The sequence below is a fragment of the Nipponia nippon genome, unplaced genomic scaffold (assembly GCF_047370975.1).
Source record: "Nipponia nippon isolate SJK-2023a ecotype South Korea unplaced genomic scaffold, ASM4737097v1 scaffold_3, whole genome shotgun sequence".
In the NCBI taxonomy this organism is placed as follows: Eukaryota; Metazoa; Chordata; class Aves; order Pelecaniformes; family Threskiornithidae; genus Nipponia; species Nipponia nippon.
In genome coordinates this window covers 37,717,106-37,730,327 of record NW_028262347.1, presented here as the reverse complement: position 1 = coordinate 37,730,327, position 13,222 = coordinate 37,717,106, and the positions used below count along the sequence as shown (strand labels likewise).

Sequence of the window (13,222 nt, the reverse complement as noted above, 5' to 3'; positions counted from 1 at the left end):
CCACAAGCTCTGTTATGGGTGAGGCTGGTAGTGAAGACATAAAGCCACTACTTACACCGGCGCTGGGCTGAGCACAGGTTGGCCAGCAAATCCACAGCGATGTCATTATGAGTAATACAGAATATAATAACACACAACAGTTTTTACTTGAGAGCTCTGAAGAAGCTCAGAACAGCGCTGCCAGTTTTGCAAAATGTTACTGCTGATCCACTTGCTTTTGGGTAGCAACATCAGCTTTTACCAAACTCCTTGTAAAAGGGCCTAAGTTCTCTGTCTTGGTATACAGGCACTGAAACAGTCACCGTGGGGATACTTGTCACTATACAGACCTCATCACCCATATGAGACTGGAATTCAAATTTCATTGGTGGACAAAAAGCGGTGGGGTACATTTCCATGAATCTCTGCTTGTCACTTCGTGGCTCCAAGCTGTCAACTGCATTTTCAATGATGTCTAAGCCCTCATGCCTGGAAGTTTCAAGGTTATACTCTGCAGAAAGGTATGTTCTTAGGGCTCTGTTCAGACTAGCATGGTATCCAAGATCGCAACACTAAAAAAACAATAAAGGTAAAAGAAAATAAATTAAAAAGGAGGAACATCATTCCAATATCCCAAGCCACAAATTATCAGTAAAATTTTCTGTCCTGAAATCCTTCTGTTTTCAAAGTATTTTACAGAATATCTTGTAAATTAAAATACAATACTAGGGTCAAGACAGTAAGTACCTAGTATCCTCATTCTATTGCAAAGATTAAAGGACAGTTTGAAAAAAGACATCAAGTGTACAACTGTGGCAATACGTTTGCATTTGTTTATCAGGTACAGATGCTCAGTTACTGTATTTACATAGAAGAGGTCTGGGACTCGACATACAAGTGGGCTTTTCAGTATTATTGTCATATGTAAGCCTCAGATCATCTATTTAAACCCATCCTGATATAACCCCACCATCTAAGTCAATGCTAGCACCAAACTGAAAACGATGCAATTCTTGCTTACCATGTCTGTGCCCAAACAAAAAACCCCACAACTGCCTCTTGCATTAGTGATCCATCTAAGACGCTTTTCGATGCAACAAGAATGATTTAACATCCTTTCCCCTGATGGTGAAAACGTATTTACTGTAAACAACCTTATTTCTCATGCTCAGACAGAGCCAGCAATGTACATCATGGTACTAAATGGAGAAAGTCATAATTTCTGTCTTTTTTTCTAGGGGTGAGAATAACACTGGAATGTAATTGAAACCTAATTGGTAGAACATGAAGTTGTGTTTGTTCTTGAATTTTAAACATCCTCGGTTTGCATTATTCATGATTGGTTAATATTTTAGAGGAACAGCTGAATATATTTTTAAAATGTCACAGCAGTAGCATATCAAGCGATTGTTTCCTTAATTCTTTCCCCACATTATACAGTAAACAATACCCTCAGCTTCTGCTCAGTGAGCTTCCAGGTAATGGCAGATGTATCGCAAAACCTCTCTGTCAGCCCAATAGAGGCACATCAGTCTGCTAACAGTTGCACACAAAGCCATGTTCTTTATTCGAACAGGAGAGATATGTCCCAGTCAGAGGCCAATGCCTGGCTAGGGCAGTCAGGGAGCACGCCGCTTTAGGGCATCCCTGAGTCCCCAGCCACCCGTCCTGAAATGAAATGAAGAAAATCATCCTTCCCTGCAGGACTCGCAAGTTAAGCGATGCGCTTGTATAAAGAAGTAATTTGAATTCAGTCCACTGTAGACTACGTTTATATGCATCCCTCCCTCACAGCTATTACAAACCCTTAGGACTCATGGGATCATGTTCCCCTCTCTTTCTTCTTACTTATTTGAAAAAGGAGAAAAAAAAAGAGAGAGACAGACAGACATACAGACGCACACACTGCATGGCAAAGAGTTTTCAACCTATTTACCATACCTACACCTGTGTGTAGAAGAGAAAGAAACCCCTCACACCTTGCCTGAGGTGCATAAATGACTAGAGATCAAACTGCTCTCTGAAATCTGAAAACAGAGGGCCGTTTTATTCACAGCAAAGCTTCCAGAAAGACTAAGCTTCCAGTCCTAGCAAGTACTCCAGGTAGTTACTGCAGATGGGACAGTGGTTCTCCAAAACCCAGTTGCTTTACTGTTAAAGTAAACAGTAAAAAGAAGTCATGTTCAATCAAACACACATAGGTTAACCTCTCTCTGTTTTGCATTTATAGAATGGAAATTTGTGTTACACTTACTAAAACAGCCACTCAACTTTTATACTAAAGCACATCCATATTTCAAAGACCTACAGCCTAAAAAATATTGTTTCTAAAAGGAAAAGTCTCTTGGTGTTTTACTCTTGTTCTGTGTCAAATCAGATCTCATATTTAATTCACTATCTTGGATGAAAAAGACAGGCTAAAAGTACTGACAAGAAAGTGGATCAGGACAGCTGTTTTATTTCGTGTGCATTAGTTTCAGAGAGACCTCACGAAAGATTAAACTGAGAGGAAATGAGAAATAGAGGGCAATGCCAGGTTTAGCATGGCTGACTATCCATGTATTATAAAACTGCAGGCATCTAGAGCCCGAATTTTGGCTCTAGAGGATTAATCTGAGTATTAATAGAAAGCTTACTGATTTACAATTAGAGCTGTGTGGGTTTCTGATGCAGCTTTTTTGCAAGTTGGAATGTAAAATTGCAGCCTTTATGCTGTAACTGTACCAAGAACTTCATTGTTTAACCCTTAATCTACTCAGTATCTATCACCATGGTCATCTCTTGCAGGTGATGACAGCTGAACAGGGTAACAAATACGGCCTCTCAGCTAAGAAGAAGGATTCTTCAAGTGAAGCAGAATATCCTGCCAGACTAAGGCATTTTCTTGCAATGCCAAAGCCTGCAGAGCAAATAAGAACTAAATCCAGAACCCGAACTAATGCCTTATCACAAGTGGCTCTTTGAATGGAATTTGAAATGCCTGAATTTGGAATTCTGCTTCAATGACTTAAGTAAAAACTGAATTTGTATGAGTAAAGTTATTTTTTTAAAGCAAAAATAAACACTCAGACATCACAACTCTTACTTCTGCCAGACCATAGTTCACTTTCTCCAAAATTTGGAGACAAAGATGATTTTAACTGGGGAATGGCTCTGTCATAATATCAACTCATGGCTACTCAGAAAGGAGAGTACCATTTTAATCTGCCAATACTAGTCATGGTTTAGAAAGAGAGTTGTCTATAATGGAGATGGTACTTTGGGTATTTGTTCATTACTAAGACTAAAAATTCAAGGTACTGCCACTAAAATGCTGCCCCCACCACATCTTGTCTGACCACGCTTGAAAAAAAAATCACCAACCTTTCTAGTGTTGCAAAAAAGTACATATGTACGCAGATACACACACACATGCATGCATGTATGTATACAGGATTTTCAGGAAAAATCTGTAGATTTGTAGAAAGATTTGGAAAGCTCAAGTGACCAACCTCACTGTTGGCCAAAATAAATATGAATCTTTGAGGTTCACTAATCAGCACACCAAGGCTACAGCCTGGATGGCCAATGAGATCTGCTATCAATCTATGGGCTAGAGAGATGAGACGTCAGTGGGTGCAGCAAGAAATGAGGATGAGAAATGAGAGAATGAAGTCATAGCCTATATGAGTTTTATTGCATTTCTGGATTCATAAAGATTTTTGGTTGGGCAAAGTGGAGGGAGATGAGTGATGCATTTGGGATATGAGTGAAAAATTAATTTTGTCATTTGCATTTTATTCTTATTTGGAATTAAATCTGAAGCAGTCTCAAGAGCATTTACTGTCTTTATTGCTCCTCAGAGTATATTTAGGCTTGAACAAAACAAACTGCGGTGCTTAGCACAGAGCTTCAGCCAAACAAGCAAGCTGCTCTTAATTTCATTTCAGGAATAATAATAAAATTCAAATGCCAATGGAGAGAGAAATTAATAAAAAAACCTGCCTTAACCTCTGAATAAGTCACTTTCTAATCATCCTGTTACACAGACATCAACATTCAAATCGAAGGGATCTGGCTGTACATATCATATTTATGAGAACTTATGTAATAAAGATTGTGAGCTGCACACACTCTAGCCTAGTTTTAAACTTGGTTCTATGAATGATTAACAAAGAACCTTTACAGAATAAATGAAGTTCATAATAGCTAAATGTTCCCTAACTTCCTAACCATCCAAAGCATGCAGAGTGCAGAGATTCAGAAACTCCACTCTAAGAAAGACCAACACATGAATATTTTATTTATTCTAGCAGCAGAACTACAGTCAAATTGTTTAGATCATTATTTCCTAGCATTTACCTTCAGATCATGAGTGCACGGTAAGTCTGAAAAAAGGTCCCTACCTTCCTCTTATACCCAGATAAACTTAATAAACTCAGTTACATGGAAATCTTCAAGTAAATGAGCAATAGTATGTGCCATATGGACAGATGTTGGTACCAACAGTCAGATTAGCAGGGGTGTGTACTCTGTTGCTTCTCTGAAGCCCACAGTCTTAAAAAAATAATTTCTACATACTAGATAAAGCTTATTTAATTCCGCTAAAAAGTAATCTTTGCTACTTTTTACATAACACAAATAAAGAAAAAACCTAATCATGTCCTCCACTTGAACTAGATCCTACTATATAGTCAGCAGAGAAGAAATATTCAACAGAAAATTCAAATTCCTCTAGCACATTATGCAGAGGACAGAAATATACCGCGTGTATCAAATCCTGTTTATCCCTCTACTTTCTTTGCAAATGCTGGTCCCAACCCTCAGCTCACTAAATGCTTTAAAACATCCAGCTAAGACTCCAGCAATATTTTTATCTTGCTTTTATCACAAGAGCTTAAGATGAACAACACATCATCGTTTTAAGTCAGAAGCTCTGAGCTTTGTTAATGAAATGAAGGAGTTGAGCAGTTCAGAGTGAGTTCAGCTGAGGAACTGCAATTTAGGATTTTCCATGAGTCTCACAAATAAAGTTGCAGTGAAATCCAAATGAAGAAACTATGAAATTTTTTGTAAAAAAAATTAATATCCCACAACCCTCTCCAATCTTGTTACAAAAAATCTATTGAACAGTTCACTGCATTCCTTCATATATTTATCTCATTTTTATCAGACATATTGTTCAGTAATGTAGGAAAACATTCAGTTTCATTTATGGGCAACACCAACAGCTCAGGGAGATCTAAATCCCTTCCATGTTAACTGGAATTCAGACACAGAGGAGAAGTAATCCCCTTCTGTACAGGCAAAGAGAGAGCTCAGGCAAGCACGGAAAGGCAGGCAGGCAGATGGGGACAAAGTAGGGAGGGAAAAGAATGAAATTGCCACCACTGCTCTGAAAACTCCGAATCGTACCATTACATTAATAGATTTACAGAATGAGATCGTCTGGACTGTTACAACATATGGCAGTGGGAAGCATGTCTCACATTCCAATGATATAACCCCAAAATCTTGCCAAGACTCTTGCATTTACAAAAAGCGTTTCCTTTGTCAAGTAGTAAACACTCTGTCTAGATACCAATGCTTTCACAGCATATTCTGATTAAATACAAATGTCTGAAAGACACTTCATTTAAACAAGCTCACAATCGGATTAAATTGGCTCTGAAACAAATTCTGGTTGCACATGTTTACAGCCTGCTCTTACAAAACAGTGATGCAAAGGGCAGCTAGACTTTCCATTTAAATTCCTTAGGGAAGAGTCATTTCTAAAGCCATTTTGCCAAAAGAATGTTATTGTCTACATTACTCCATGGCTTGGAAAAAAACATGCAAACTAGGTATCGTTTTCCTGCATTACTAAATACTATAGAAGGTATATTTCTATTAAAAACTAGCAGTTAGAAAACTATAGTCTTCATGGTTGTGTAAATATCTTCTCAAACAGTAACTGCAAAGAGCATTGTCTTTGTATATACATGCAGAGAGAGCTTCACTTTGCTTCTCCGTGCAGTTCTTTGTGAAGCTCCAGGACCACGGTTCCTCCCCTCGGCTTTCGCTGCCACAGCAACCTCTGTGGACATCGATGTAAAAAGCAGGTGCATTTTCCAACCCGAGAAAGTTTTGACCAAGTAGAAACATGCACTGTAGACATTCACTGGGCAATGTGAGCTCCGAAAGAGAAGGCAGGAGACAAGACAAAACCAGCATCTTTCCAATCACTGAAGGGGTGGGGGTGCTGGGAACAGAGGGAACGGGACCTTTCCAGCAGCCAGGAAGAACCCAAAGTTCACATTTATCAGACATGCCCTAACTAGAAGCTAAAAATCCATCATCCTTTAAGCAGTATCAGGAAAATCATCCATTAGGTAGGGACAACTTCTCACTTGGGTGGTACCCTAGCAGGTATGCTGCTTGTCCTTAGTTTTCTGCCCTTATCATCTATCTATCGGGATCCTGATAAATATTTTCATTGCCTGGGCGGGCCAGGTGGGTGGAGCAGGATGTGCAGGTGCATGGGTGTAGATTAGACGGGGACAATATACAGCAGAATAAACCAGAAGAAATCAGAAGAGATAAGACATGCAACAGTGAGTAGGAAAGAGGAAGAAAAGAGATGTTGAGACAGCAAGAAATACTGAAAACACAACAAAAGATACATCACCATCTCTTATACGAAAAAGGCAAGAAAAAAAGGAGCAAAGCCATTTGAAGAGAAAAAAAGTTATGACAAAATCAGGCAATTTTTTATAAATTACAGGAAAACAGAAATGTCAAAGAAAACTGACTCTCAGTATTTAGAAAACGTAGAATAAAACACATATATGCAGCTATTTTAGTCCGTTCACCTCAAGAAGGCATTTTTCCCCTTCTCTATCAAGCTTTGCTTCTCCAGACAGCAGAAATGAGAAACCTCTTGTCAAATGCTGCATTAATTTTTACTATATTACAGAGCTTAGTTGGCTTCTCTGTGTGTCAAACATCCTACCAGAAATGACTGTATGTGAATGTTATTTACTATTGTAAATAACAAATGCTATTGTTGCAGTAGAAAGCATATTTTAATATCTGGCATTTCATATGGGCCACAAAGGTGTACCCACTGACTTATTTAACACTACATGGCTAGTGAATGAATATTTTTGAGCTTGTGTTTGCTGCCTTCAAATTTTCTCTATCAAATATGTGGTCAGCTTCCAAAGAGAGCGGGACATGATAGAGTGCGGGATCCTCCCTCCATATCATCTAAAAATGTCAGTAATACAGGTTCTGGAGACCAAATGCTAGTACAAGTCAAGAGCAGTGTACAACCTCATTCTCCTAGGATGTTCTCACAGGAAGAGCAATGAAAATCAGTAACAATTCTGTTGACAGTACAGAGTACTGGATTGATTGTGTCTGTTCTGCAAACTACATGAAATAAGAATAAAAAGCAGTGTATACTTGATTCAATGACTAAATGAATGGAACTAAATGATTTTGAAGACACAGGGGAAATGTCGTCTTTTGAGTTAAAATACCATTATTAGATGCCCACTTAAGAAGCTTATCTTGTAAAAAATCTTTGTACTCCAGAAATCCTTTTATAGTACAAAATGGAAATGTCTACCTTTTTTGTGTTATTCCTGTCATATTTTCTCTTGCCACGTGAGGAGAAAGCATAATGTTCTAACTTTAAAGGAATGGGTTCAGCATCTTATTGGCACTTTATTTTGTGAAATATAAAGCTGAAGGGAAAATCTGCTGATTATACCATACAATATTATAAATGATAAGCATATTGTAGACAACCCATATGACTAATATATTCCCTTTGAAAATGAAAAAAGTATTCTTCCTGAACAGAATAAACATAAAAACAAATGTGCCAATACTTACGTCAATTAAATCCGAAAGGTCATGAATATAATACTTGAAAACAGAAGCATTGGTTGCTTCAAGGGTGAGCAGGTATTCATTACGGGCCTTAATAGATTTCAGCTTGTTTTCAGAATATTTTGCTTGACGCTAGGAAAAAGATTGTATATTAATGTATTTGAATTACTTCGGTTCTGGTACATAGCAAAAATGGTAACAATTCAAGCACACATTCCTATTAACAAGAATGAATCTTAGTTGCCAGCCTGTTATGCATATAACAAATGTAATGCAAAGTGATAACTTAGTATTTTCTTTCAAATGTGACAAACCATATAGTAAGAATTATACTGGGAATAAAGTACTCCCCTCTCTGAACTGCAATTAAGTCAAGTTATCTATAACCTACTGCTAGTTTATTACGTGTAACTTGTTTAATTTTGTTTCCCAGCTGGACTTCTCTGTCTAATATCATGCTAAAGAATGTCAGAAATGCACTGAATTTACTTCAAATGAAGCTAAATAAAAGGACTATTTACTTTTTCCTTCATTTTTTCAATCTTTTTCACAGAGCTCCGTCTCTGGTGCCTTTCTTCTAGTCGAATATGAAAAACAGGGTCTCCTGACCTCCCAATCTGTTTTTCTTCTTGCTTCTCTGCCTCCTTCAGTTTGCTTTCTGCACTGATGCTCTCTGCATGATACATGTGGTATGTTTTCATGACCTGCAGAATACAGAGTCAAAGGAGAGTTAGGACAAAATTAAAATACAAAGGTATCTACAGAAAAATCACAGGGTCTTCCAGTCAAACATTCTCTTATAAACATGGAGCTTGGGTAAGTTTCTTTGCCAACAGAGACTGAGGATTTCTGGTTGCATTTTTATTTTATTTTTATATATATATCAAATTCTAAATGTTCAGAGTGCCCTACCAAGGACTATGAATAAAGAGAAAGGTGATGGAGAACTAGTTGTAATGTAAGTGTGTGAGACCATCCCTCATCCTGCCTCATTTCTGCTCAGAAGGGCTTTGCATCACTGAAATGTTTTGATAGGCAATGGGGCAGCAAGCTATCAAATATTTCAGTCAAAAGTTGTGTACAAAATTTAGGGGGGATTTTTTTTTTTCATTGCTCTGATAGGAAAGAGCAAAATCCTTCTTATTAAACTTCAGGATTCCTGTCTTTGAATGAAAACATGAAATAATGAGCAATCAAACTACATCTGTGTCAGTGCCATATCTACCTGACTTCTTCAGTGCTAAGTTAAGAGCTTGGCTGTGGACATTGAATGTTTGAAAGCAGAAGGACCCCTTTAGCACTGAGGAAAGGGGAAGGAAGCAGAGGCAACGGGAAGCTTCTGTCTGGGAGCACATCCCCAGCCAGCTGGATGGCTGTCCACAGCCTGGAAAGAAGTGGCTCCCAACTGCACAGCCAGCAGATCGGGTGCGACCTAAAACCAGATGAGAGCTGGAGAAGGAGCCGCCCGATAAATAAGTTGTAAGGATGCTTTCCCCATAGCTCCCCAGTTAATACCATTATCTTCCCCCTACACACACGCTGGCTTTGCAGCCAAGAGAGCTTGGGCTGCCAGCCTGCAAATACATGCTTGCACAGACCACAAAGGGGGAGAGGGACTGGTTCAGCCCAGTCCTCCCTTTCTTCTTTAAGCAAGAAAAGCCTCAGCTTGAATGCTGTGTAGTGGGCAGCACGCAACCATAAACCACCAGCCTCTGCTGGGGAGGGCTGTCTCTGCCCACCTCCAGCACAGAAAGCCTCTTTCCACCTTCCTCAGCCTTTTGTTTTATTTTGTTGTTCTTTTTGTCTTAAGTTTCAAGCAAGGAACAAAGCATGAAGGCATCCTCATGCAGCCAGCGACCTCCTCTCTTCTTCACAGGGTGCCAGAGTGCTCTCTCCAGCAGATGTTATCTTTGGGCTGAGGCCATGCAAGCCATTCACATCTCCGAAGGACACAGCCAGGGAGGAATCAAATCGCCAGTTCCTCCCTCAGCAGAGCTTTGTGTGACCCATGGAGGACACAAACTAGTTTGGGGAGTTGCCTTGAAATATTCCCTAGGGAGAAGAGTACTTTTTGTAACTGAGTAGTTAGGCCAGCCTAAGGAGCATCCATAGAGTGGCAACACTGGGGACACTAAGCTAGATAGTGCAAATTCCCTGCAGCATGGCTTAGTGTGGGTCGACACAAACCAACTGCATGCCATGTCAGGTAATGGCTGAACAGATGCATATTTAACGTCTTATGCATCAGAAAGAAAGAAGCTTTTAGAGAGCTGCAATTTTGTATAACCATGTATGTTATGCATATGTTATACACCGCAGCTGTGTATGCCACTATTTAATACCGATGCCATGCTGTTGATACAACTGAAATTGTATTGGTATTAAAAATGAAACAGGCAACTCTTCACTAGCTTCCTGTAGCACGGTAAAACAGTTGCAAATGCCCATCAAAAAGAGTGGCCTTGTTTTTATTTTTAAAAACATATGTTTACAGCTCTCTGCTGAAAAAACCCAAACTGCCCAGAGCAGGGCTTAGTGTTATTGCTGCTGCTGTTATTTTATAGCACAGTCACGCTCCAGGGCCGGACCGGAGTGCAGAGCTCCATGCCAGAGCACTGTCTCTACCCACCAGGAACAGCCGCTGCCCCAGCAGCTCATCATCTACATGCACGAGGCAAAAACCCGAAGACAAAACAAGCCGAGCTGGGAAGAGAAGGCAAAGCTGCAGAACTGAGATCTGCACGGTCCCCAGCTTAACCAAATGGCAGGTTCAGCTCCCTATATCCCGCACCGTCACCAAAGGCATTTCTAAAGTTGTCAATAATCTGTACCCAGAGAGTCTAACTCATATAGTCACATGGTAAGAATTACTGAAAAGAAAAGAAATGCACTTCTTAAAGAAATGATTTATAAAACAAACCTGAGAAGCACAGAAAGTGATATGGCTCTATTAAAAATTATGGGAAAAGGAAATGAAAAACAAGGTTGTGCCCTTCTCTTTTGGCCTTTTTACTCAATTTGAGTGCTTCTTTACAGAAGTCTCCAGGTGTTTGCTTTTATTTTTTATCTTTTGTTGTGTGTCAGCTCCAGAGACCTCTTAGTTGGTGGGACAAGGCTAACTCATGTGTCTTAACGCCTAGGAAAGTTATTTTCTTTTGTACTCTCTCAGTTTTTCTGCCTGCAAAGAAGGAATAATATTAACATCTCAGAGTTTCCTAACAGCACATCTCAAAGCATCTGACTTAAGTGGTCAAGCAAGGATTTGTTCTGTCTGACAAAGGCAGTAAGCACTGAGGTCTTTGAAGCATTTTTTCTGAGTGCCATGTAGCCCAGTGGACTAGGCGTAAATGTCCTTCTGCAGTGGCCGTGACATTTCAGCTTGCCTCCTTGTTGAGTGAAGGAGTACAAGTACATCACTACCAGCTCTCACTAAGAGGTTCAGACACTTCCACGCTGACTCCACTAACCTCACATCACTGAAGAGTACTTCTTCCTTTCACTGCCTGCTTACAGCACATGCTACCAAATCCAGAGAGTCTCACTCTACACTGATTGAAAGCCAAGTTTTGTGTAAGAACGACATGGAGCTCGTAGTCTCTATGGGGAACCAAGACGTCTACTTGAAAGCCACGTTCTTGCAACAAACTCTGCACAAGTTCTTGGTACAAATGATTCCTAAGATAACTAAAATTGAAAAAGAAGCCCTCCCTTTGGCAGTATACGCAGGGATGGACAACAGTCAGAGTCTGTCCTACCCGAGTCACACTGGCTTAGAAATCAATACAGACTATGTACAGAGCGGTGATCAGCCTATGCATTTGACTCCTGTCCAGTTTGTTATGTTGATAGCACTGCTTATCTCATGCACTAGTGACATCATTATTTTGCAAGCCTCTGGGGAAAGCTGACAGCTCCAGCCTTTTTCATGATTTGTCAATGGTTTTTAAGAGCTGATATTGCAGCAGCTAAACTTAACTTGAGAAAGCATTAGACAGACACATATGGAAAATAAATGGGAACAAGCTAGGGAGTTGGCTTCCAAGTATTTCAGTGCACACTTCCTCAACAAATTAGCTTAGAATTTGCATACTAAGTTGCATATATGACTCTCTCCCATAATATTATACCATCTTTTCTCCCTGGAGTTTTTAAAAGACTGTTAGCTACTGTAAAGGCTTGCCTAATTCTTGTAAGTAGACTTACTGTATGAAGAGTTCCAAGATCCACAGATCTCCGATCTGTGAATATGTAACAGATCCGTAGATCTGTTATTCAAACGACAAATAATCTGATGAAATAAGCAATACTGCTTCTCAAATGTCCACCAAACTGTTGAACGATAGACTATCCTGTGAGAGTATCCATCACTGAACTGACTTTAATTAGTCCCCAAAGTGCTTATTGATCAGCCATCAAGTATGCACTGAAAAGAGAGAGCAAGGTCGTAATTTTGCAGATGCTGAACTGTCATCATGACATATGCTGCACTTCTCTGCTGTAGCGAACAAGCATTGTTAAATGCATACTAGTCCCTTTCTAAAATTAAACGGTGAGTTTATTTCCTATTAATCTAGCAGGTTTATTCTACAGATCCAGTGATGTAAAATATAGATTTCTGTCAAATAACTAAGTCAGACTACAAGCAGATGAAAAGATTATGCTACCCAAACTATGTAGGCTCTCACTTGTAGGTGACAGACTGTTCACTTAGTGATATAAATGTCTCGTTTTGTGCGCCAGATTTTCAGTGTCATTCATAAGAGCTCAGCAAGTAGGCTTAGGGCAGAAGATAGCACTTATCACAGGGAAGGGCACATTAGAGTAAACCCTTAGATAATTTTTTTATTTAAACCCACAATTGTTATCTGGGCAAATCCATCAAGAAGACAGTAATTAGTGCTGTACTTCTGTGGGCTACAAGAGAGGAATGTTCCCGTAGCAAGGCGCTGGCTTTCCTTTTCTACACGCACACTTCTTTTCTAGAAAGCTTCTTAACCCAATGTACTAAGACTGAATGCTACAAAGTTAAAATATATTGGAATTACCATGTGTTACCATGTGCTTTATTTTTATAATAAATCTGCATAATTAAGAGCTTTTTCATAGTGTTTCTCAGGAAATAGGCATTTAACGGAACAGTAGTTCCTCCCTGTTGCAATTACTGTGTTTGAATTGTTTTAGAATTGTCTCTGCTAAGTCGTGACTTCTTATCAGGAGGTGGAGTTGCAAGGGATTCATTAAAGCAGGTTAGCTAGTACTTTTCCCAAGAAGTAAGTAAATTCTTATGCCAATTTTACTACATCAGTGGCCTCTGGCAGTTAAGCAGGCTCAGTATTAGCTGTTTTCAGCATCCTGTTCACTTCCAAACCAACCTCTGATGTGGTTC

The 13,222-nt window shown here is 39.4% G+C and overlaps 1 protein-coding gene across 2 annotated transcripts in view; it reads right to left on the bottom strand.

The window, feature by feature from the left end:
• The window catches only part of SRGAP1 (SLIT-ROBO Rho GTPase activating protein 1), a 154,668-nt gene that overhangs the window by 43,662 nt on the left and 97,784 nt on the right, over positions 1–13,222 (bottom strand). For both annotated transcript variants that reach the window (XM_087764083.1, XM_087764084.1), the window contains exons 5-7: positions 8,358–8,540; positions 7,840–7,968; positions 330–551 (exon numbers count right to left, since the gene is read on the bottom strand). In XM_087764083.1, the coding sequence (XP_087620209.1) occupies positions 330–551; positions 7,840–7,968; positions 8,358–8,540 (534 nt within the window). The remainder of the gene's footprint in view (positions 1–329; positions 552–7,839; positions 7,969–8,357; positions 8,541–13,222) is intronic.